Source organism: Heloderma suspectum, chromosome 1, assembly GCF_057233095.1.
Source record: "Heloderma suspectum isolate Gila_16-S chromosome 1, 16-S_ref, whole genome shotgun sequence".
NCBI classification, from domain to species: domain Eukaryota; kingdom Metazoa; phylum Chordata; class Lepidosauria; order Squamata; family Helodermatidae; genus Heloderma; species Heloderma suspectum.
The window spans coordinates 255,623,292-255,650,026 of NC_139458.1; the positions used below are offsets into that span (position 1 = coordinate 255,623,292).

The 26,735-nt window shown below is 43.2% G+C and overlaps 1 protein-coding gene across 1 annotated transcript in view; it reads right to left on the reverse strand.

Annotated features, from left to right (window-relative positions):
* Positions 1 to 11,491: 11,491 nt before the first annotated feature.
* The window catches only part of SNAP25 (synaptosome associated protein 25), a 36,735-nt gene continuing 21,491 nt past the window's right edge, over positions 11,492 to 26,735 (reverse strand). The window contains exons 4-7 of the mRNA XM_084830450.1: positions 23,664 to 23,781; positions 18,185 to 18,310; positions 14,160 to 14,304; positions 11,492 to 11,560 (exon numbers count right to left, since the gene is read on the reverse strand). Coding sequence (XP_084686576.1) covers positions 11,492 to 11,560; positions 14,160 to 14,304; positions 18,185 to 18,310; positions 23,664 to 23,781 — 458 coding nt within the window. The remainder of the gene's footprint in view (positions 11,561 to 14,159; positions 14,305 to 18,184; positions 18,311 to 23,663; positions 23,782 to 26,735) is intronic.

Below are 26,735 nucleotides of genomic sequence, written 5' to 3' on the forward strand. Positions count from 1 at the left end.
TTTGTGCAGTGTTGGATATTGATGTGTACATGTGTCTTCATGTATTACATCACATACAGATAATCTTGGTAAATCAGAAATGTTAAATCACGTCACTCTGGGTTTGTTTGTCATGTTTTTCTAAAGCACACAAATGCATATTGGGAAAACACAGAAGCAAAAAATGAACCCTGATGCAAATGCATGTGCAATCACATCAAGACTGCATTTTTGTCGTGTTTTCTCAGTGCACGTACGCTCATGGGTAAGGTAGCAGGGGGGGAAAGGAGGGACTGAAAGCTGTGCAAAACTGACAGCATTTTGTAAAAAAAAAAAGAAAGATTAGAAACTCCTAATGCACTGGTTCTGCTTTGGAAACAAGATCAGATAATTTACAGCGCAATCTTAAACCTACTTACTCAGAAGTAGGCCCCACTGAGTTCAGTGGGAGATATGCCCAGGTAAGTGCATGTAGGATTGCAGCCTTAGAACTCCAAAATCCAGGAAGAAAACCAGAGAATCTCAGAAGCATCCTTATTTTTGTGCCTGGAGTCACTTCTATGTATACAAGTCCAAATTCAAAATTTGTATTTCCTTTCTCAATGGATGACATCTAACATCGTGTGAAAGGACTTCTGCTTGGGCAACAGGACTTCCTCTTACTCTCCTTCCCATGCGCTCTTCGATGTCCCCAAATCTGCTCCATTCAGTTCCCGCAACCCTCTGGAGATTTAGTGGTGTGAGTGGGGGGGGGAGTGCAGGGAGGAGGGAACATCTGGTCCACCAGTGGTGTCTATTCCCCTGTGGACAGATCCCAGTGTTCTCTGACTCACCACTTTTAAACCCTTTGCAATACTTTCCTTCCACTTTCAATTGCAGAAGACTTCTGAATTTCAGAAGCAAACATTTTTTGTGCTCCATGGGCAACACTGTAAGGGATGCCGCAGTAGCTAACGCCCTCCCCGCTCCCGCCCTGAAGTCTGGGAAAACAGGATTATATAACAGAAGTCTGAAGTATTTCAGAATAAAAGTAAGCTTAAATTTCAAATGTGCACACTGAATGCTCAAATGGAAAGTTCCCTGGCCTTTGGTGAATTTCTAAAATATTGGTAGCAGCTTGATCGTTACCAACAGATTTAATACATTCATAGCTGTGTCCTGTTCACTTTGCTTGTTATTGCATCATTCAGCGTATTAGCCATGTTTTTATGAGTCAGTTCCCATAGATGACTAATTCTTCTCCCTCTAATTTTCCCAGAGGGTACCCCAACAGGGAAATGATGCTCTTCCAACCACTTCTGATTACTTCTGCTTCTAATTGCCCTTCAGACGTCTACTGTGGTGCTGGATAATGTGTATTTCTGTTTGAGCCTAGTTAACCAGTATGACCATTTGAAAAGAACTTTTCTGAATCCTCTCAGCTGGGAAGGTTTGCACCCATGTCCTGCCATATATATATATATATATATATATATATATATACACGTCACATACATACATACATATATATAATCTCCCCTCTCTTAATAAATGCCAGACAAGCTGTTCCAAATGTCTCCTTCTGAAAAACAACAGAATGCCTGAGGAGACAGCAATCATATGGCATTTCTACACCAGCCTAAAATCCTGCATTTAAAACGGGGCTTTCTTGCTTCCGTTTTAAATGCAGGATCACAACAACTCCCTTTTTTACGTGCTTCCTTTCCCCCTCCCCCCCCTTTTCCCTGTATCTGAGTCTTCCGTTATCGTTCACTGATCTCATTCCTCATCTTGCTGCTTTTCCTCTTTTCAGGGATGGAACTCAAGCGGAACACAACGGGGTAATCCGATAGCTCATTGTCTGCGATCTATTTAAAAACGGAACGAAGGGCATTTAGTGGAGGAGATGCCTTGAATGATCACGGTGTCGTGTAAAGAGCCCACAATCTCTTTTTTTTTAAAAAAATATTTATTTCATTTCTATACCGCCCAATAGCTGAATCTTCCACGAAGGAGCAATCTCAATTGCAGGATAAAAGCGCCGTGTGATGAAGCCCTTAGTCTAACCCGTGCTTCAATTGATGCTCCCAGCATTGTGAAAAGGATGGTAAATCTACCATGCCTATGTTTGCTGGCACTGGATGGGGTTATTACCCCCACCCCTTTCTAGAACCAGGTATTGGAACATGCTCAGTAAGTGCTCTTCTGGGTGGGCTGGCTTCTTTGAGAAGATCCCAGCAGTCCAGCTTTGCTCAAAAAGAGAAAGCTGCTCCAGAGAGAAGGCCCTCAGACTCTGTGTTGTTCACAGGCCTGCTTTGCTTGTTTTTAGGTTTGTGTTGGGACCAAATTATTAATTAGGGTTCAAAGATTACTTGTGGGAATGGTTAGACATTGTGTTGGTGGGATTACTATAGGCTTTAATAGCAGAGTCATAATTTTGTAATATTGTAAAATATGTATTTGCCTATATTAGAAGATATAGTTAAATATTGCTAGATAAATATATTTGAATTACCTATGTAAAGAGAAGATTCCAGCAGTCCAGCCTTGTTCAAGAAGAGAAAGCTGCTCCAGAGGGAAGGCCCTCAGACTCTATGTTATTCACAGGCCTGCTTTGCTTGTTTTTAGGATACAAGGAACTAAGAATGAAGATTTAGATCCCTGCACAACAACACTGCAACAACTATAAACGGACTGTGAGGTCATTGTGTGTTTTTTTCTTCTGTGCACCCTGTTAATAGCTGAAAGAAACTGACTTCTTTGCTGCTATGGAGCAATAGCAACCAGGCTGTCAATAATATCAAGAGTATTACTATCACTTGACTGTGTATTACTGTTCTGTGTATCAATGAGAATCATTTCTTTTATTTCAGTATACATTTAAATTTGATCTCTGATGTTGTTTCTTTTCTTTGTTATTGCAAATATGGATGGGAATCACACTGTCGGAAAAGACTGAACCTGCCCACTCCTCCTATCTAATGCAGAGATATTGTGGGTTACTACAATAGCACATGCCTTCACGTGGCCATTGAAGTATGCTGCCTGTGTCGCACTTCATTTGCCTCATCGTTAGCCAAGATGCAACTTCTTTCTTGATACTCTTAGAATATAGCATAAAGAAAGATCCACCTTTTGAGGCAGGGGTGGGGAACATGGTGCCTTCCAGATGTTGTTGGATTACAACTCTCATCTTCCCTGACCATTGGCCATGATGGCTGGGGCCTGATGGGAGTTGGAGTCCAATAACATTTGGAGGACCACAGGTTTGAGGGAGTGAAATGGTGGTGGGGTGGGGAGATGGGACTTGTTCATTATGGACTGCCTTACCATGAAGGTAAGGTTATGACATATTTTGTCCAGATAACCCTTTTAGTCCAGATGGAATGGACTGCCCTTTACTGGCTTTACCTTGATGCATGGTCTTCTGCTGCTCAGGCGCAGGAGGGATGTAATAATTTATGGAGAAGTCTCCTGATCCTTTTAAGGACCCCTCCCTTTCTCCCCGATGACTCCATATGTTTGGAACTGCTTCCCAGAACACCTGCACGGGTCCACCTCTCTTACATCCTTGAAATCCCTCCTCGAAACTCAGCGTTGGCTCAAAAGATTTTGGTGCCTGAGGCAATGAACAAATGCATCCCCATTCCATGTACAGAAGCTGATCGGACTGGCCATTGAATCCTATTGTGACACTGGAGATGGCTTTTGGTGCTGTAGACAGACCAACCCTCCCTTCCAGGTTTGCAACTACAGCAGTATGAAAAGAAACCCCTCAGCATGAACCAGTATATACTTGAATATCAGAAGCCAAATAGTGGAAGCATTTCCCCCCAGCTGCTGGGAGAACAGAAATGGGATGATTGCTAGTGTTGGTGTGATTGCTAGTGGTGAACCCTGGAAGGCGGTAGAATCTTAGACGGGACCATCCAATAGATCAGAGGTAGGCAGTGTGGTGCCTGCAGGAACCAATGAGTACTGGGCACCTTTCCTGATGCCCACCAAGGTGGCTGGTCTGTTTGTGCGAGACAGAGACAGACAGTGAGCCTACGCATGGTAATCTAGAGTAAGAGAGAAAAAGAAATGGGAGGACGTGTTTGCTGGCAAGGGTGGAGGGAGAGAAAAAGAGTTTGCCTTCTGTGAAATACATTCCTGTTGGCACTGAAAATTGGGTTCAAAGGAGTTGCTTTGTGTGTTGCGGTTCAGACCCCACCTTGCCTTGTACTCTTTTGAGCAGGTTACTAGTCCTTTGGCATCAGTCACACCTCCCATGACAATCATTTTGTGGTAGTGCCCAGGACAGTTTCTTGAATTGACAAAGTGCTTTTAGGCCCCCAAAGGTTGCTTACCCCTACAATAAAGTATCTAGGTTTGTCTAGCCAAGTAGCCCATCTTGTACTTAAACAACCTTGTTAATATTGCCCTTTGGGCGTGGTCAGTATTTAGTTTTCTGGGAATAGTTAGAAATGTTAATTTAGATAACTCGGGCCTTCTTCATACAGTCAAGGGATGGATGTTGTGATCTTAAGGCACCTTCTGTCTAGATAAACAAGGCATCTGAAGGTGTATCTATTACACCGTTTTTCTGACTGATAATCCATCTTGGGTAATTTATAGGTTCCTGTCTCCTACACCATCCAGCAGAATTAACAGCCCCACTATTGTTTGCATGCATGGCCACTTAACCAGGGTGACAGTTGGACTGAACTCATGGTCTTGCAAACCTTTGTTGGCTTCTCAATTTCAACTCACTGCAACCTTTTTCACCCCATCTCTACAGAACCGTTCAATGGAAACCAGCCCTATGTCCCATCTGGTCACCCTGGTCATTCGAGAACCCCCATGAGATGGGATTTAGTCCCCAGCACCTTTCCCTTCTTTTGCTGACATTGCAAAGCATTCTAGGAACATACAGAGTCACCTCCCAAACATGAACATATTATGGCCAAACTTGATGTGACATGGGGACAACAGGAGTTTCCTGATGGGCTTGTTACTTTAATGCAAGAAAACAGAAGGAGGTGAGCATCCAAAGTAGATCACAAAGAAGAGAAATAGGTCCTCTGGATGCAAGACAGAATTTATAGTAAGAAGCTTTTTACAATAAATTCTATCTTGCATCCTGAGAACCTGTTTCTCTTCTTTACAGTCTTACTTTAATGCAGCTGCAAGGGTCTCTGAAATTGATCAGAGGAATGGCGGAGGGGTGTGTGCATTCCCTATGGGTTATCTGGTAAAAGAGGGGTACAGAACTTCAAGCCCGGGGGTCCCAATCTGTCTCTTTGAGTACCTCAGATGGCCACACTCCCTTCCCCTTTCCTGTAGCCACTGATCATTTAGTGGTTTCCTGGCTTTTATGCATTTTTTTTTCTCCATTCTAAAAGGCTGAAATACCTCTCCCAACACTCAGGTTAGATTCACGCTAGTGCTTTTTATCGGTATTGAAGTGCACTGAGAACTGTTGAGGTGCCTTATGCATTCCAAATACTGCTTTTCTGGTGTTATTTCCCACTTTTTATTCCATATTATCTTCAGCAAATATCACTGTATGCACTATGAGATATAAATGTGCAAGGGGGATATAGCGTCACCATGATGGGATGATGCTGATACAACACGAGGTGTAGATCTGGCCTTAGGCTAAAATACGTTGGCGTTTGGAGCCTCAGCACCGAAATATGCCCCCCGAGAGCTTCTCCAAAATGGAATTTGGCCCTCAGGCTGAAAGAGGTTCAACACCCCTGTCCTAAGATAACCACCCTCCCCACCCTCCCAGCTGTATTTCTCCCCATAAGGGAAAAGATACGCAGACCTAGCATCTTTTCCTGTGCAGGGAGGAAAAAAAAACGCTTGGAAAGGGTGGTTTAGGTGGGGAAAACAGCCTGCAGGGAAAGGGTGAAGCATTCCTTCCCTCTGCCCCACTGCTTCAGTCAAATCTGGAGTTCCCCACAGCTGCAATAAGTAAAAACAAAAGTCCTCTCCTGGGTTCTTGTCTAGTTTGGCCCCTTAGCATGCTGCCCCAAAGTGCCAAACAATTCATGCACTGAGCTATTTTTGGTGTCCCCACCCTGCTTCTGTGTGCTAAAGCATCTGTCCTATGTGCATTATGCCCTGAAGTTTATTTCTAAGCCTGCAGATATCAGAATGCCCTGAAGTTTATTTCTGAGCCTGCAGATATCAGAATTCCTCCAGAATTCCCCCCACCCGAATCCCAAGCATTATGCTCTTTGTTCCTTGTCATTTGGGGGCGCTCCCACCCCATTGTGGGCTGTCATACCCTTATAAAACTAAATGTCTTCCCCAAGTCATTAGGACTCGATGGCCTTGTAGGCCCCTTCCAACCCTACTATTCTATGATTCTAAATCAGCGTACTTTAAAACAACGACACTAGATGGAATACTCAGTATTAAGCCTATTTACCCCTTCATGGATCACTGCCTTGTTGTAGCGAAAGGGCTTGCGTAACTCAGTGAAGCCATAAGCTATGCCGTGCAGGGCCACCCAAGACGGACAGGTCATAGCAGACAGTTCTGACAAAATGTGGTCCACTGGAGAAGGAAATAGCAACCCACTCCAGTATTCTTGCCAAGAAAACCCCATGGAACGTATCACAAGGCTAAAAAATATGATGCTGGAAGATGAGCCCCTCAGGTCAGAAGGTGTCCAATATACTACTGGGGAAGAGCAGAGGGAATTTCCAAGTAGCGCCAGAAAGAGTGAAGCAGCTGGGCCAAAGCCGAAAGGACACTCAGCTGTGGATGTGTCTGGTGGTGAAAAGAAAGTCAGATGCTGTAAAGAACAATATTGTTTAGGAACCTGGAATGTAAGGTCAATGAATCAAGGTAAGCTGGAGGTGGTCAAACATGAGATGGCAAGACTGAACATCGACATCTTGGGAATCAGTGAACTAAAATGGACACGCATGGGCGAATTTAATTCAGGTGACCATTATATCTACTACTGTGGGCAAGAATCCCCTAGAAGAAATGGAGTAGCACTCATAGTCAACCAAAGGGTGGGAAAAGCAGTACTGGGGTACAATCTCAGAAACAATAGAATGATCTCAGTATGAATCCAAGGCAAACCACTCAACATCACAGTAATTCAAGTCTATGCCCCAACCACTGAGGCTGAAGATGCAGAAGTTGATTGGTTCTATGAAGACCTACAACACCTTCTAGAACTAACACCAAAAAAAGATGTCCTTTTCATCATAGGATTGGAATGCTAAAGTAGGAAGTCAAGAAATCACCGGGGTAACAGGCAAGCATGGCCTTGGTGTACAAAATGAAGCAGGACAAAGGCTAATAGAGTTTTGCCAAGAGAACACGCTGATCATAGCAAACACTGTTTTCCAACAGCACAGGAGGCGACTCTACACATGAACATCACGAGATGGTCAATCAATATTGAAATCAGATTGATTATGTACTTTGAAGCCAAAGATGGAGAAGCTCTATACAGTCAGTAAAAACAAGACCTGGAGCTGACTGTGGCTCAGATCATGAGCATCTTATTGCAAAATTTCGGCTTAAATTGAAGAATGTAGGGAAAACCACTAAACCATTCAGGTATGACCTAAATCATATCCCTTATGAATATACACTGGAGGTGACAAATAGATTTCAGGGATTAGACCTGATAGACAGAGTGCCTGAGGAACTATGGACGGAGGTCCGTAACATTGTTCAGGAGGCAGCAACTCAATCCATCCCAAAGAAAAAGAAATGCAAGAAAGCAAAGTGGCTGTCTGATGAGGCTTTACAAGTAGCTGAGGAAAGAAGGGAAGTGAAAAGCAAGGGAGAAAGGGGAAGATATATCCAACTGAATGCAGAGTTCCAGAGAATAGCAAGGAGAGACAAGAAGGCCTTCTTAAATGAACAATGCAAAGAAATCGAGGAAAACAACAGAATGGGAAAGACTAGAGATCTCTTCAAGAAAATCGGAGATCTCAAGGGAACGTTTTGTGCAAAGACAGGCATGATAAAGGACAAAGAAGGCAGGGACCTAACAGAAGCAGATGAGATTAAGAAGAGGTGGCAAGAATACACAGAAGAACTATACAGGAAAGATCTGAATGTCCCTGATAGCCATGATAGTGCGGTCACTGAACTTGAGCCGGACATCCTAGAGGGTGAAGTCACGTGGGCCTTAGGAAGCATTCCTAACAACAAAGCTAGCGGAGATGACAGTATTCCAGCTGAGCTATTTAAAATCCTAAAAGATGATGCTTTTAAAGTGCTGCACTCAATATGCCAACAAATTTGGAACACTCAACAGTGGCCACAAGACTGGAAAAGGTCCGTTTACATTCCAATTCCAAAGAAGGGCAATGCCAAAGAGTGTTCAAACTACCGCACAACTGCGGCCATTTCACATGCCAGCAAGGTTATGCTCAAAATCCTACAAGCTAGGCTTCAGCAGTATGTGAACTGAGAACTACCGTAAGTACAAGCTGGGTTCCGAAGAGGCAGAGGAACTAGACATCAAATCACCAACATTCGCTGGATTATGGAGAAAGCAAGAGAATTCCAGAAAAACGTCTAATTCTGCTTCATTGACTATGCTGAAGCGTTTGATTGTGTGGATCACAACAAACTGTGGCAAATTCTGAAAGAGATGGGAGTACCAGACCACCTTACCTGTCTCCTGAGAAACCTGTACGAGGGTCAAGAAGCAACAGTAAGAACAGGACATGGAACAACCGATTGGTTCAAAATTGGGAAAGGAGTACGACAAGGCTGTATATTGTCACCCTGCTTATTTAATTTATATGCAGAGTACATCATGAGAAATGCCGGGTTGGGTGAATCACAGGTTGGAATTAAGATTGCTGGGAGAATTATCAACAACCTCAGTTACACAGACGATACCACCCTAATGGCAGAAAGCGAAGAGGATCTAAAGAACCTCTTGTTGAGGGTGAAAGTGGAGAGTGCAAAAGCTGGTTTGAAACTCAACATTAAAAAAACTAAGATCATGGCATCTGGCCCCATCGCTTCCTGGCATATAGAAGGGGAAGAAATGGAAGCAGTGACAGATTTTACTTTCTTGAGCTCCAAGATCACCGCAGACGGTGACTGTAGCCATGAAATTAAAAGACACTTACTCCTTGGGAGGAAAGCTATGGCAAACCTAGAAAGCATAGTAGGAAGCAGAGACATCACCTTGTCGACAAAGGTCCGCATAATCAAAGCTATGGTTTCCCAGCAGCAACGTATGGCTGTGAGAGCTGGACTATAAGGAAGGCTGAGCGCCGAAGAATTGATGCCTTCGAACTGTGGTGCTGGAGAAGACTCTTACGAGTCCCCTGGACTGCAAGGAGGTCAAATCAGTCAAACGTAAAAGGAAATCAACCCTGACCACTCACTGGAAGGACAGATACTGAAGCTGAAGCTCAAATATTTTGGCCACCTAATGCGAAGAGAAAACTCCCTGGAAAAGACCCTGATTCTGGGAAAGATTGAAGGCAAAAGGAGAAGGGGACGGCAGAGGATGAGATGGCTAGATAGCATTACCGATGCAATGAATATGGACTTGAGTACACTCCGGGAGAGAGCGGAGGACAGGAAGGCCTGGCGTGCTATGGTCCATGGGGTCACGAAGAGTCGGACACGACTTAACGACTGAACAACAACAACAAAGCCTATTTATACTACTGGTCCCAAATGCAAACCTTTTATTAAACGGAAGGCTGCAGGTCATAGGAACAGAAAGAATTGCCTCATACTGCGTCAGACCCTTGGTCCATCTAGACCAGTATTGTCAATGGACTGGCAGTGGCTCTCCAGGGTTTCAGGCAGGAGTTTTTCCAGCCCTTCCTGGAAATGCCGGGGATCAAACCTGGGACCCCTCCGAATGCTCAGCATGTGCTCTGCCACTGAGCCACAGTCCCTCTCAACGTAAGAAGCATGTGGTCTACGCTGCATGTTACTGAATTCTTTTCTTCCCAGGGGGTGGGAAGTAAGAAGGTATGAGTGACCAAGAGCCAACTCATGGATTAAAAAAAAAGCCTTGGAAAGTCTGTGGTCTATAATTTTTAATATTTTTTAAACTAGCTACAAAATGTCAATCACGTCACAAATTGACAGGAGACAAGAAGGAATTTCATATTACATGCGGCAACTATATTTAATCTCACAGTTTTATCTAGATTTCATTCATGTAGGATATTTTTATTTCATTTTATTTTTAATTAATAACAGCTACTAAACATTGCAGTGATTTTGGTGTGCATAGCTCTAGGTAAGCAACAGAGAACTGTACCAATAACAAACCACATAGGGGGAGAGAAGGGTAGGGGGGAAGAGAGAGAGAGAGAGAGAGAGCGCCTTATAAAAATTACATGTTTCTGCAACATTTCATATGGTAGCCATCCCCTCCCCCCAAAAAAGACAGTCTTCGAAAGCAGCAGACAAACTCTATATATTACACTGATTTCTTATTTGTTGATGCTTCGTGTGTGTGTGTCCTTGACATAACTTTCAGCCAAACGTTTAATCTGCTGGCAATGGTTAAATGATGAGTGCCAAATCCATCTCTTTTGAAATTAAAATTAGAAAAAAGGAAAGGAAAGAACATGACTCATAACTGTATATATTTATATATATATATATATATATATATATATATATATATATATATATATACACACACATACATACATACATACACACACACACACACACACACACACACGAAGAAATAAAGTGGCACTACTGCAAACTTGCTGGTATAACATAGTCCTGACAGTGTCCCAATACCGAGCATGCTAATTTTTTTTGTTTTCTTTTGTCATTGTTGATGTTGCTACTGCCATGGAAAGGTCTCACTTAAGTTAAGGAGTCTAAAAGTATTTCTCATGCAATAAATGCATAAATCACGTCACTTTTTTCTGTTTTAGTGCAATGCTTGTTATAAGTTATATAATTCCACATTGTTTAATCATGAACTCATAACAACCGATGACAGCAATGAAGAACCGAGAGAACATTGAATCCGTAAGTGCTTAAACAACATGACCCCCGAAGAAAAGACTTCTGGGAGTAGCTCTGTGGAATGTTAACAGTTTTACAAGAACAATACTGTATAGTTAAAAGTTTAACAGCACGTTGAGCATTCCTACATTTTTTGTCATTCAGCAAAAACATCATAAATTTTAAAAAAAACAAACCCACCACCAACCAAAAACAGACAGACGAGAAAGAAAGGGGGGGGGGAGGGAGGGAGGGGGGGAGGGAGGGAGGAAGGGAAAAAACCTCAACGAATGAAACTGAACATTGTCATGAGCTATAGCCATCAAATCAGTACTATATACAACCTTTGGAAAGAAAGAGATCTGGAAAATAAAAATAAATTTACAAGTATCATTTTTGGAAAGCTGACAACCTACACAGGACAACATTTACAATGGAGAGCAGAAGAGGGGTTGATATGTGCATGTGTGCAAACCTAGTTGGTCAATACCATGAGAAAAGCATGACAGTGCTGTCCTTGAGGACAGTGTTAAGAAGAATCTGCACTTCATTGCACCTAACCGCTGCCCAGCATCTTTGTTGCACGTAGATTGGCATCATCGATCCTGCTTTTGTTGGAAACAGCCTGAATGGGAGAACGAGAGGAAGGGGGCAAGTAAAAAGAAAAGAAATGTAATTGTGGAAGATATGCAGCAGAAGAACAGCAGTCCAAACCGCAGTTATCCGCGGCGTGTTCAGCTTAGGGATGGCGGAGAATTCTGCCACGGATCTCGGTGAGGCTGAATGCCAGTGCATTCAGCCCCCCAAAACCCATGGCAGAACGGTCTGCCCCCCAGCTCCCCCACGGATTCCCCCTGGGACGAGGCTTACCTGGGGTGGATGTTCCGGATGGCGGCGGCTCCGACAGTGAGTCCGGCGGCGGCTGGTCTTTCGACCGGCTGCCGCGGCTGCTATTGTCGTCCTGGTCTTTGCCGTGATAGGCTACATAAGTACTTACGTAGCCTATCACGGCAAGCCAATGATAATAATAATTTAAAAAACGGCGTACGCAAATGGTGGCTACGGTGGCCGCCATTTGCGTTCCCTATTTTTCGCTTTTCTAGCCTATGTAAATATTTACGTAGGCTATTACGGCGAAAAAAAAGGGGAACACAAATAGCGTAGTGGGCGCTATTTGCGTTCCTTTATTTTTTGCCGTTCTAGCTACGTAAATATTTACATAGGCTAGAACGGCGAAAAATAGGGAACGCAAATGGCGGCCGCCATAGCCGCTGCCATTTGCGTACGCTGTTTTTTTGGGGGGTAGCTACGTAAATACTTACGTAGCCTATCACAGCAGCCTGGCTGGACAGAAATGGCGGCCGCTACGGCGGCCGCCATTTGCGTCCGCACCAGCCCATCCGCGGCCGGAAATCCGGCTGCGGACGGCCCTGGCCGGCTGCTCTGCGGATCCACCGTGGAGCAGAGCCGGCTGGGCAGGATTCCGGCGGGGAGGACCGGATCACCTCCCCCCCCATCAAGGATTCTGGGGGGAGGGACGGAGCACTCCCCCCCCCCGTGAATCAATCCGCGAAAAGGTAAGTGAGTGTCGCACATCCCTAGTTCAGCTTGATGTTGCAATCCAGGCAATACCAGCACGGAGTGGGGAGTGCTAGTGCATGGCACAAAACCCCCGCCCCCTGCCTATCACCATCACTACTCCCGCTGTACTGGCCTTAGCCCCCTCTTTTTGCAATGTGCAACTCATGATTTAGATCAGAAAGTTCTTCCCTCTGCAACCACTCTAGCTGGACACAGTCCTGTTGCCAGTGTGTGAGGTAGAGTGACATGAGGGCAACAGTGTGCCCTGTCCCAAACTGTCTAGCCTCCTCTTGGTTAGGATCTAGAGTACACATCACTACAGCACTGTCCTAAGAATTAGTGATGGGGTGGAAGTTCTAACTGCAGGATTTAGGAGTTCAAGTTCCCCCAGTTTGAAAAGCCCCATCCCTTTGCGCATCAGGCCTAAGGCGGCCACTTGCACATTGGAAAAAAAAAGAGGCAATGCATCACCCCCCACCCCCCAAAAGAGGACACTGACCTGCATACAATTTGCTTATGCTAATGTATTTTGCTGTTCACACAACACGCTAACCCACACTCAGTGGTTGAGTGTGGGTTGTTTTGAACTGTGGGTTGTTTGTTGAACTGTGGGTTAGCATGTTGTCTAAACGCAGCCAGGGTGGCTTGTTAACCATGCAGTGTGGCTTATTTTCTCCAACAAGCCACCTTGAGAACCCACGGTTTGTTGTTGGGTTGTTCAGGATGTTAACAGGCCACAGTGCATGGGTAGCAAGCCACCCTGACTGCATTCAGACAACACGATAACCGACCCTACGGAAGACATGTTGTGTTCAGACAACACGCTAACCCACAGTTCAACAAACAACCCATGGTTGAAAACAACCCACACTCAACCACTGAGTGTGGGTTAGTGTGTTGTGTGAACAGCCCCTATATGTATAATTGCCAATTTGGAAATAATTACTATAATTTATGTTAAATAGAAATACAATACATCTCACCATCCGGGGGAAGACTATGACCAGGTGACCTCCTGTGTGCCTCCTCAGTCAGTTGTCCAAGTGCTAACTATGGATGGGCAACTTCTAGGCCCCTAAGCTCACTCTCCCTTCTTAGGGTTCCTTATCTTTAAACAGGACTTCGACTAGATAGCCCTTGACATAGAAGACATCTTCAAATAGAGGACTGGCAGCGCTTCCAATAGAGGACTGTCCTCTGTAAAGTAGGAGATACGGTTGCCCTAGTCAGGCCCAGTTCCCCTTCAAATTCAGATCTGGCTTGCAATGACATTTGCTCCCACTCCTGCCATCAACCAACCTTCTCTACTCCACCCACTTCTCAAGCAAAACAAAAGATCAACAACCCGACTTTTTGGGAAGGAAAGAAGGCAGGGTCACTTATTGTGGGGAGGGCTGAGGATAGGTTGGCCACATCTCCTACTTTACAGAGGACCCCCTGGTCCTCCTGCCCCACTGCAACTAAGCCTGTGTACGTTTAAGTAAAATAATCAAATTGAAATGATGTGAATTGCATTAATCCCTGCCAAAAACTAAACAGTATTTTTCTTCTTTTTTTTTTGACATTTATACCAACTTTTTTGTTACAAAATAACTTATTATCATACAAGGAATATCGGATGCAAATGGCAGGTCAGCCCTTACCTTCTCCATGATCCTGTCAATTTGGCTGTTCTGTGTGTCAATCTCATTGCCCATATCCAGGGCCATGTGACGGAGATTTCCAATGATGCCGCTGACCTGTTCCAGGTTTTCATCCATCTCACCTTCTCGGGCATCATTTGTTACCCTGCAGGGGAATAAGGAGTAACAGTGGACTGAACCATAGCATAGGGCCACACATCCATTCAAAATTGTTGGGCCTCTTTGCCCGTTCAAAGGAACATGCTTGTTCCCTTCTTACTGTTAAACCATGACACTGCTCATTTGTCAGACATCCTGGAAATATCTATATCAAAGTGCAGTATATACATTCTTAAAATAATGAAATAACAATAATAATGTGTTAATCATTAACAATTAACAAATTAAACATCTTAGAAATAAAGAGAATAATACTTGTCTATTGGATGATTTTTCCTTTGTGGTAACTGGTTTTAAGTATGCTGTTGTATACAATTTGCTATTCTTTAAAATGTGAATGTTCAGATTCATTTATTTATAAAATCCTGGAGGTGTTGTGGGCTGCAGGTAGACAAACACTAGTTGGATTTCACCCAAAGTTGAAAACAAAAATAAAAGCAACAAGTAACAACAAAAACAATAGAACAATAAAAGCAGCAGAAAAATTTGAGAAAATACACAATGAAAAACAGCACCAGTTAAAGTATCAGAACAGCTAAAAAGGGTCTTCAGCTAGTCAACACTATTAAAGCAGGGTTGGGGAACTGTTGCAGGTTGGGGAAACAGTGTTCTTGGTCGGGGGGGGCTTGCCCCCCTCCGGCCGATTCTCAGCAGAGGGTCTGTTTTGCTTCCTACACAAGTCAATGCAGATTGTGGCATTGGCATTTACAAAGAGGGAAAAAGCTCCCCTGGTGAAAAACAGCTGGGGGGGGGGGGCAAAGTGCAGCCTCCACCAAGGGCAACACAGTTTTTGGTAGAGGTGAGCTTCTCTTCCCTCCAGTGTTTTTCGGCAAGGGTGAGTGTGTGGTTCACTCCCTATAAAAACCAATGGAGATAATTCTATTGGCTAGTATAGGAAGCAAAAAAGAGGATCCAGGGAGGGGGGGGGGAGAGAGAGAGAGAGAGAGAAGAAGGAAGGAAGGAAGGAAGGAAGGAAGGAGAACCAGAGAGAGAGGAGTCAGAAAGCAAGAGAAAGGAAGGAAGGGGAGCCAGAGAGAGAGAAGGAAGGAAAGAGAGAGAGAGAGAGAAGAGCACAGAAATAAGCCAGAGTGGATAGCATACACACAGGGAGTACATTCATGCACACACAGAGAGATACAGGGACACTCCTAACATTTTTGTGATTGGGCCCCCCATCCTCCTACAGCAGTCAAATTGTGATGGGGCCCAAAGGCTAAAAAGGTTGGAGACCTCTGATTTAGGGAGTAGTATCACATAGGAGGTACAGGACTGGATTTGGAAATACAATCCACAATCTACTTTATGTATGAATTGTAAGGAGAGCTTTTATAAAGTAATTTTCAGATACCATTTAACACCTTCCAGAGTTGGAAAAATTAGATACAAGTGAAAGATAAATGTTGGTGATATGATTCTATTACAGTGAATTTATTTTTTTGTGTCATGTCCCAAGACTGTAATTACGTAGGGAGGTGGTGGGCTCTCCCACACTGGAGGCGTTCAAGACGAGGCTGGACAGCCATCTGTCAGAGATGCTCTGACTTGGATTCCTGCATTGAGCAGGGGGTTGGACTCGATGATCTTATAGGCCCCTTCCAACCCTACGATTCTATGATTCTATGAATTGTTTGGAGCTTTTATAAGCAGAATTAAGAAAATTATAGGTTATGATCTACTATTGGATCTGTTAGTTATATTCTTTGGTTACGTTAAGGGTTTAGCTGAATGAGAAGATAGTGAAATGGGAGAGCAGCACGTGTGTCTACTAGTTATAGGTGGAAGATTAATTCTTCTCCCAGTGATGAATGCCGCATACGAATTTGGAATATGGGCTGTGTGACAAAATTAACAAATATTATATAGCTAGAGAAGGGAGGTGCCAAACTAACTCATTCACAGAGAAGTGGCCTTGTTTATGTTATATTGGAATGACAGAGTTCAGGATGCAGTACATCTGTAGTCTTTGTGAATATAGTCTGATGTTTGGATATACAATGTATTTTTCAATTTATTATGATTATTACCCTTATGATTATTTATTTATGTATTTATATGTATTATCACATTTATATCCAACCACTTTTTCCTCTTGCAAGGAACCCAAGATGGCTTACATGGTCCTCCTCCTGTCCATTTTATCCCCACAACAACCCTGTGAGGTAGGTTAGGCTGAGAATCAGTGACTGGCCCAAAGTCACCCAGTGAGCTTCATGGCTGAGTGGGAACTAGAACCTGGATCTCCTCAGTCCTAGTCCAACACTCTAACCACTACACCACACTGGCTATCCAGTGATCAATATACAAAGTTAAAACTAAGAATTAGTCTCCTGATGTAGGCAATGCCACCACCACCACCACCACTGCCACCAGCAAACCATGTGTTCTACAGAGTTTGCTGTGACTTCCTGTACTTCCCCTCCTTGCCAAATGGTTGTAAGGGACAACCCACAACTTTGCAGGGGGAACCATGCACCCTGCACATCTGGTTGGGCCATGATAGACTGCCAGTGGAGCTCTGAGATAGTCCCAGTACCATCCAATTCAATCTAACTTCGAATGACTATAATCTGAGTGGTTCTGCAATGATTGAGCACCCCCTCCACAACCCCAAAGGTGCGTGTGCGGGGGGGGGGGGGGACTGGATTCTGCAAAGCAGGCAGTTGCTCCCACAACTCAGATCAGGATTTACGGTGAAAGGCAAGGATGGCTGGAGGGGCAGTGGTTGCCCCCCAGGTCTCTTGGGGGAAAATGATGAAAAGCATATGTCAAGGGTCCACATTTTGGGGGGGGGTGTCTGTGGGCACATTTCAAATGTTGGGAGTGTTATGGGTACTTTCACAAAATGGCTGCCATGGGGGCCTTGTCCATTCATAAAATGGCTGCCATGTTGGACATGGCCAGTCACAAAGCACTCATTTCCCAGAAGGCAAACTGGAGGGACAAAAAGACAAGTCACTTGCTCAAGAACCTAAGGACAAGGCAGAGGTGGGGCCTGAGTGCCAAAACACAAAGCCGCACTTTTGGACGCAAATAAAGATGGTGCTGGAGGGCAGCACCTCACTTTTCAGCAGGCGAACCTCCTTAAAAATGAAGAGTTAATTAAAAAAATCAGGAGGGGTGAGAAACCTGCTGAGTGCCAAGAGAGGTGCCCATGGGCACATTGGCGCCCAAAGACCCTATGGTAGAGATCCCAGGCCTATGTTTTCAAGTCCTTTGATTTTGGGTTCCTATGGTCTGCTTTGAAGATTTTGGGCATCTCTACACCAGCCTAAGATCCTGCATTTAAAACGGGGCTTTCTGCTTCCGTTTCAAATGCAGGATCACCACTGACTCCCTTTGCACACGCTTCCTTTCCCCCCTCCCCTTCCCCGCTCCTTCTCCCCATATCTGAGTCTTCCGTTATCTTTCACTGATCTCGCTCCTCTTCTTGCCGCTTTAACTCTTTTCATGGAGGAATCTGAAGTGGAACACAACGGGGTAATTTGATAGCTCATTAACTGTGATCTATTTAAAAACAGAACAAAGGGCATTTACTGCAGAGGATGCCCTGGAGGGCTATGGCAGGGTCACTGTGTCATATAAAGAGCCTGCAAACTTCTGTGAAGGAGCAGTCTCAATCACAAAATGAAAGCTCTGTGTGAAGGAGCCCTTAGAGAACTGTTCCCAAAAGAGGCACGGAATGTCAGTGGACATTTTTGAAAGAGTTGGACTAATTAACTTGGTCATTGCCATCTGGGGGATCAGCTATAGTTACAACAACACAAACACTCTCTCTAGGACCATATGGAAACACTCTTAGTATGCCAGTGACAGGCAAGAAGGAAGAAAAAGACAGGACAGAAACAACAACAACCCACCATCCTCACCTGCGGATAAATCCACCGCTGATGGCCATCTGTTCTCGTTCATCCATGACTCGTGCAGGCTGGCTGGCTACAACCCCATCTTGATTATTGCCCCAGGCTTTTTTATAAGCATCACTTGATTTAAGCCTATGCAAAAACAGAAGGTGAGTAACAAGACCCCGAGCGGGGAGAGACAACTGCCCAAAATACAACGGCGGTGATTATTTCTTCAAGCCAAGAGCTGAGTCAAGCAAATGAGTGTTTGATAAAGGGGACTTCTGGTATACCGATATATCATAAACCTGAACAAAAGTGTTTGTTTTGTTTTGTTTCATGTCATTGTTGCTGCCACAACAACTGTGATGCTTAGAAATTTTATTTTTAATGGAATCAATTGCAATGGCCAAGTTGGCAACGTTTTTGTTTTGGCTGCCTTGTTTAATTGGTTGGGGGGACAGTAAAAATTAATAGAAATAAAGACAACTAGAAAACATTCAGCTGTATTTTCTGACACGTGTACATTTGGACATATAACACAGAGGACGTACTGCTAGACAGACACGAAAGCAAAACCGCCAAGGGTAGTGTGTACATCACATCACAGCAACAGACCATCTTAGATTTATTTTAAAAACAAACAAACAGATGTGGCCTTCTTTTAAGCACAGTACCATGGCCAAGGATCCTTTTTTAAATGTGTGGCAGAGTGAATGTATACATCCACCAACCTTTCCAATGTTATATTAGAATCATGGGCAAGTTGTTTACCTTAAGGAGCTGTAGGTTAGGGCAATTGCATTAGATATTTTAATAATATATCGGTACTTGGAAAGAGTAACTATACATCTACAGTTGATGTACAAACCTTTGTCCACAGAGACAAAAAGTAAAATCAAGCCATAGTGGGATGATGAGTGCGGGAAAAAAATTAATATATATATATATATATATACACACACACACACACACACACAGGCATGTGTTGCAGTTGAGCATCAGAAAGGGAAATTCCTCTGTGTGTGTGTGTGTGGTGGTTGTTTTTCATGCACCAGCTACAGGCATGAATAAGTGAAGCATTCTCAGTAAAGCACAGCTGTCCTAGAAGTTCAACATTCTCTTAATGCGCTAGCAATAACAGCCTACACAGCAAGTGGGACGCAGGCAAAAATGGATCATCAGCAATACTGAGAATCGGAAATGTTAGGCCATGGAAAGTATCTTGGAGACACTGAACTCAGTTGCACAGTTTTTCAGAGGAGCCATCTTTGACTGAGCCTCCACCAAGAAATTAAAATCCAGGCATACCAGTAGTGACAGATAATATTAATAAGTGCAGCATCCTGGTGTGTTGTTTTAGTACTAAAACTATCCAAGATTACAAATTGGACCTGACAGAAGCTTATTACAGTCCCAGAAATGATGCCAGTTCCAGCAAGTCTCTTGGGGTAAAAACCCAAAATGGCAGTTATTATAAACTAGGCATGCACAAGCCTATATATAAAAATGAGCTCTCCTAACTGTGGGGATGAGAAAAATAAAATAAACATTGGAGTGCTATTAGTAATAAATGTCCAATATTGCCACTGCCTAAAGGCTCTGCAGTGGCGGCAATGTGATCTGAACACTGTTAAAATGTGATTCATTTGGCCATTGATTTCAAACAGTGCTAATCATCAACCCATTTCATAAATGTTATTTTTTAAAATTGCTTTAGGGTGCAATCCTATGCATGGCTAGACAGAAAGGAGTCCTACAATTCCCAGCATGCCCCAGCCAGCATGGCTGGCTGGAGGGATGCTGGAGTTGTAGGCCTTTTTTCGGTCTAAACATGAGTAGGATTTGTGCCCCTAGAAAAGTTTTGTTTTCCGCCAGGAGCCTTTGGAGACAGAGGATTGGACCCACATTTAGTTATACATACAGAAAACCCATTGAAACCAATAGACCTAAGTTAGTCATGACAAATTCCAGTCCCATTGATTTCAGTGGTCAACTCTAGGTATAGGTAAATCTGGATCCAACCCATAGTATGTTAACAGACTTTAATTCTAAGCATTCTTACTAGTTCAGTTAAACTCAATGGGACTATTTTTCTGAACAAACATGCTTAGAACTGCCCTGTATGACAGCAATCTTAAGCATACTGACTAAGAAGTAGGCCCAATTGAAATCAATAGGTTTTTACTTCTGAATTAATATGGTTAGGACTGTGTTGTGTAACTGTAACCCTAGGCATATCTGCTTGGGAGTAAGCCTCATCAAACTCTAGGGCGTGCTTCCAAGCAAAACATGCCTAGGACAATCATAACGCTGACAATCTTTAAGGTGCCACAAGCTTTCTTAATTATTTTTGAGCCATAGGATCAAACTTCCTATGGGATTAAATAGGTAAATAAACAACTATGGATTTAAATGCTAGGTTGATTTTAAAATAGACAGAAGTTGGATTCAAGTGACTTTTGTATAACAATTACCACATGACGGACAATCATTTGAAACTTTAGGTGTTGGCTCTGCTTATGACAACAGACTCCTTCTCCGTTTCAACATACACACATCACCATTTTGCCCACTGGTTATCTTTAGTAGTCCATGCAAACGGGTAGTGAGACTATGGCCTGGTTCACACGTAATGGCAATCCATGGGTTGTTTAACCCACGAAATGTCAGAGCCACACAGGTTCAAACTTGCAGGTTGAGTTTCTCCCTCAACAACCCAGATTTCTGGGTTTGGATGTCACATCAAAGTCAAACCCATGTTTGAGAAACTGGATGCAAGCTGTAAGTAGGTGGGAGACAGGGCTCTCCCACACGCACTCCCACACAGCCCCAACAACCCATGAGTTTGAATCCATGTTTGAGAAACTGAATGAAAAGTCGAAGCAGTGAGCAGGTGGGAGGCAGTGGCTATGGCCCTGACAACCCAGGGTTTAAACAATCCATGGGTTGTCGTTACGTGTGAACTGGGGCATTAGCTCAACCATCCCAAAGCCCTGCTACTGTCACAGCCTGCAGCCAGCAGCCTGTGCCATCTTGTGTTTCCAGACAGACACAAACGGATCTGAAATATATGCCTCTATGAAGTGACTGTGACAAAGAACAACAAATCACTGTGTAGAGGCACTTACTCAGTTCAGCAGTAGTGTTTGTCTTCCCGCCCTCTACCCCCACCCTCTTCCTTCCAAATAAATATCGCTGTTAAATATCCTGTCAAGGAATTGCTTCTGAATGACAAGGCCATGGAGCTAAGGAACAACTGTAATTTTCTTATTCAGAGTGGCTTCGAGTGTGATGGAAGAAGCATAGCCAGGCCAATGCACTGGCTTTAGGCTAACAGGACATGTTCTTGTGGTTATCTGAAAGGGATCTCACGTAGGAAAGTGACACAGATTCAGATCGCTCTTTGAATTCTGTGTGGGATCTGACCAGTTTTCAGTGCTCAAGACAGGATTGCTCTGAAGGACTGATTCAGCTACCATGGCCATTTATGCATCGCTAAATAAATAAATAAATAAATAAAGGAAATGCATCACCAAAAGACTGGACAAAAGAGGGCACAAAAGGTGTGCATAAAATGTGCATCTGTTAATTTATTCATAGAAATTCAAACTAAGAAATGTCCAGTGGAAGCCGGTGCCTCCGATGTCCATGGGGTGGTGAATCTGCTCCAGGTTTCAGTCAGAACCAGTCAGAACTCTAAAGGAGCTATCCAAGGTGCTTCGCAGACAGAAACCAGGGGCAGATTCACCACCCACAGACATCGGAGCCACCAGCCTTCACTGGAAATGGTAACTCTCATTTATATAGAAATACAATATAATACATGTCACCATAGTGGGGAAGACTGTGATCAGGTGACCTGTGGGCCTGCTCAGTCTGCCGTTCCAGTGCTAACTGTGGATGGACAACTTCAAGGCCCGTGCTTGCTATACCTTCTGATGGGTTCTTTGTCTCTATCTGGACTCGGCCCTTCAAACAGAGGACAGATCTCTGACAGACCTTCCAAAAGAAGAAGGTCCTCTGTAAAATAGGACACAAAGCCACCCTAGATCCACACCTAGATCCACCCTAGATCCACTTCCTGCAGGTAAGTACAGGAAATATACCAGCCCGGAAACATTTTTTTGATCTAACCCTCCTGTCTGCCCACATCTAACTATACGTCATGGGGGCAGCTTGAGTGTTGGGTTTGCCAACCTAATCACTCCAGGTGAGTGGGTGAATAACCATAACACTGGTCTAATAAATGAAATGCCAACATACAGAAGATTACAAACACACACACACACAATTTTAGGGCTGCCTACCTACTTATTAATATATTTTTAGTAATTCATTCATGCAATAACTCAGTGCATGCTAAGTCTTTTATCCATCAAAGAGCCCATTCTTTTGTGTCTACATTCTCACTTCAAAGTTCACACACTACATTTTTATGCTGCATATTTATTTTATGGCAATAACATGCAAGCAAACCTGTCACATTTCAACATTTCTGCTTGGTGTACACCACCCAATTCAGAAATGGGCAGTTAGCAAAAGGGGTCCAGTTTTCCTGCCAATTTTTTTTTTTCATTCCCCATAACTTGGGATCAAATAAGAAACCATGGCATGTCTCCAGACCTTGCAAAGAAAGGTATCTGCTGAAAATATGATAGTGGCAACATTTTGTTCCAAATGATTCCTTTGTGTAATTTTGAGCCACAGGTCATGGTCAAGAAAGTACTCCCTTTAAGCCTCTTCAGGAAAAAAATAACAAAGAGTATTCTAATAGTGCCATTAATTTTTGAAGATCAGGTTATTAATGCTACGTAGTACACACTCTGTAAAATGTTGAAATCTTCATCATTAAAAAGTGTTCACAGTGAAGGTTTCACTGTGGTATGCCTGATTTTAATGCATCTACAGTAATCCCGCTGTTGTCTACACCAGCGGTTCCCAAACCAGTAAACCCACAAGCCACTGTTGATCTCTGAGATGACATTAAGTGGTTCGCAAACAGTGAACAGAGCCACATTTATCCCAGCCTCATCTAGTCCACCATGTCACAGCAGTGCCCATCCATGAAGGGGAAGTGGTGAACAGCCACTTCCTCTTCTCTACTGGGACTGCCGCAAAGCCACAAACCCCTGTGTCAGTATTCAAGGTTCCGGGCAATAGCGTTAGATTCTGGCAGGGGAATAACTTGTGAGACAGATTGCTGCTGCCCTATTGGATGCCCAATAGCTGGGAATTTGAATGCTGACAGTGGGAGGGGGAGTTGACGGTAGCCTGGGAGGAATTTTAAAGGATGGGCAAGAGTGGTTTGTTGGCCCCAAAAGTTTGGGAACCTCTGGTCTACACTATGAGACGAACGCATTGGAACCAGAATTGTTCTTTCTGCATGCCACATGCTCATCCTGCCCAGGTGCCTTAAGCAAGGATGAGCGTCACAAGGCTTTGTTATGTCTGAGATCAGCCTTGGGTGCTCAAGAAATCAGGCAGGCAGGCAGGCAGCACCTACTTGTTACATGGACAGGCACAAAGCCCACAGAATTTTCCTAGGTCCGTCAAATTCTTTTCTGCTTCTTTCATGTCCTTATTGATTTGGTCCATTCCCTCTTCGATGCGTTCCAGTTGTTCTGATTAAACACAAGTATTTTATCCCCACAGTATGAAGCAGATGGAAAGGGACAAAGAAAAAAAAAAGACAAAAAAAAAACCAACTTCAGACATTCACTCATGACAAAGAACTGGACGCTACAGAGCAGAGCTGGTACCCAGTACCTACTTGTTACAAGGACATATGAAAAGGCCACAGCATTTCCCTAAATCTTTTAAATTTTTCTCGGCCTCCTTCATGTCTTGGTTGATATGGTTCATGCCTTCTTCAACACGATCGAGTTGTTCTGGTCAGGACAAAGGGATGACAGGATGGAATGAATTGTATTTTTTTTGTTGTTGTTGTTGCAGCTGTATTGTCTTCAACAGAACATGAGAGAATGACGGATGGAGAAACTGAATTATTATGGTGGCATTTCAATGCATTAATTGGCAGCTGATGCATTGAAGCAATGATGGAAGCAAACCTAGAGGGCTGAAGAACAATGCCCTTTACTAATATGGGAAAGCACACACACATTCACAGACAAAAGAAAGAGAGAGATGCTTCAATGTCTATAAATTTGAACAAAAATGTAAAAGTGGAGGAGGAGCTATCAAATACCTCAGAGTCCAGAAACATAATACAATACATCCAGTTACTAAGACATCAATGACATCCAAGAGAAAGAAAGAAATGGGGTTATTACCTTGTATTTATGTACATTAAGATTTAAATGATTGTCTTCCATGGAAAATATCTACAGTACTTCCACTTACAAATGTCTTTGAGTTTGATGATGGTTGAAAATGTAATTGGTCTGATTTGAGAGTGGGTGAAAGAGTATACAGCTAATAATGGTGTTAAGAATGGATATGAGTAGTTGAGTTAAGATCCATGTCCAGATACAAACTTTTTCAAAGACTGAGGCTCTTCAGATCTGAATTTTTGGCCGTGGTCCATCTCTAAAGAAGAGAAGACCATGGGTCTTATTCCTCTGTCAGTGACATTGTTATATGCCAGGAGTAACCCCGATGGAGTAGAAGGAATTACATAAATCACAGAACCTACTTCCATGTCCAAAGAAGCAGATGGATAGACTGTCATAGACTCAGGGGGTTCAGAGCAGATGTCTGTCTGTCTATCTATCTATCTATCTATCTATCTATCTATCTATCTATCTATCTATCTATGAATGCAATTGGCTGTTGCAATTCCTTTTCTTGACTAGCATAATTAGCCATTTTGTTGCTTATCTGATCTTCCATGGCTTCCTGGACATTATTAGGTCAATGTAATTCCTTTCACTTTAATGGAGTTACACCTGATTTGCATTAGAACAGTATAACGTATGTATTAAGCCCACCACAGTGGGTTTATAACTATGCAAATAATAAGTGATGTTCATGAACGCCAGTGGTCTGGTGCTTGCTTACACGGCCCACATTTTCACAAGTGCCTGAGAATAATCTCATGCCATTATTTATTATTGTTATTAGTATTACAGATGCAAAAGTTATGCAAAATAGCCCAGAGTAATTATATGCATGCAGTAAGACTGCACTAACAATCCTGCAACACAATCCCATATATGTTTACTTGGGAGGAGGTCCCATTGTGTTCAATTATGCTCACTCCTAGTTAAATATGCATAGGATTGCCACTTTAGTGATTGTTTCTCAATTGTTTTGCACTACTATAGACCCATACATTTCATTATCAGTTGTTTCCCCCCTAAGAATTTGATTCAGTATCTACTTTTCAAACACAGCATGGTGGCCAGATAGGGAAGAAACATTTTAATCAATGGGGAAAGACTAATTCCAAGTACATGGAGGGGGGCGGGGGGGAGGAATATTAGATTCTTGAAGCCGGTTCTGTTCTCATTTTCCGCATTGGAACAAAAAGAATACAGATTCACACTTCTGTGGATTAATATGAGAGAAGAAAAACAGCACAATTCACAAATGTTAAATAAGAGGCCAGTCCCTGAAGTGAAAGGGAGAGTGTGGAGAGAAAAGAGAGAAAAAGGATTGTAGTTTGCCTTTCAGCTTCAGAAATTCCTTTCTTCAAATCTTTCTATGGTAGGTGATGGGTAAGGAACAGTGTCAGGATGATGGAGGGTGAGGGAGCTACAGGTCTGTTATATATATGTGAAAGAGGAAGGGCATGACCTAAAGCGGTGTGGGTGGGGTGGGAGGCAGTGATGTGGATTTTCTAGAAATTTTTAAATCAGATTTTTCCCCCAGAAAAAACTACTTTCCTAAACTGCCTGAGACCTGATTTCACATAGTTATTTGACTCACATTTAGTAAACAAAACTGCAAAAAAGTATGCCCTGTTAATTTTATGTGCTGTATAAATATCTCCCCAAAGAGCTTTTCCCCAGCAGCCAAACGTAGTTGAACTGAAATGTTTTTTTGAGGGGGGGGGGGAGAAAGGAAGCACACTGAGTGTGGTCTCAATCAGTGGTGGTGGGGAACATGTGGCTGTCCAGATCTTATTAGCCTACAACACCCATCAGCCCTAGCCAGCATAGCCAATGGTGAGGGATTCTGGGAGTTGTAGTCCAACAACATGTGGAGAACCACAAGTTCCCCAACGCTACTTTAAATGTTATGGTCAAACAAATCGAAAGCTATACTTGACTGGAGATTATTTTTATGCATCTCCCTTGCATTATTTAGATTTGAAGAAAACAACTGAAGGCACTGAAAACTCTAAACAGTAATTTTAACACGAAGATCTGTGTGCATCCATATATATGCTTCTTAGGGATAGTCACCAAAAAAAAGTTAATTACAATTTTTACTCGGGAGGAAGTCCCCATGTGTTCAATTATGCTTACTCATATTAGATTAGACTTGTATAGTATCCATTGTATCCATTCTCAAGGTTGCATCTAATGGCTTGAATCCAATGTCAGTCTAACGCAAGTCCCATTTATTTCCATGGGACTACTCTAAGTGACTCTAGCATTGGACACAACTCCAG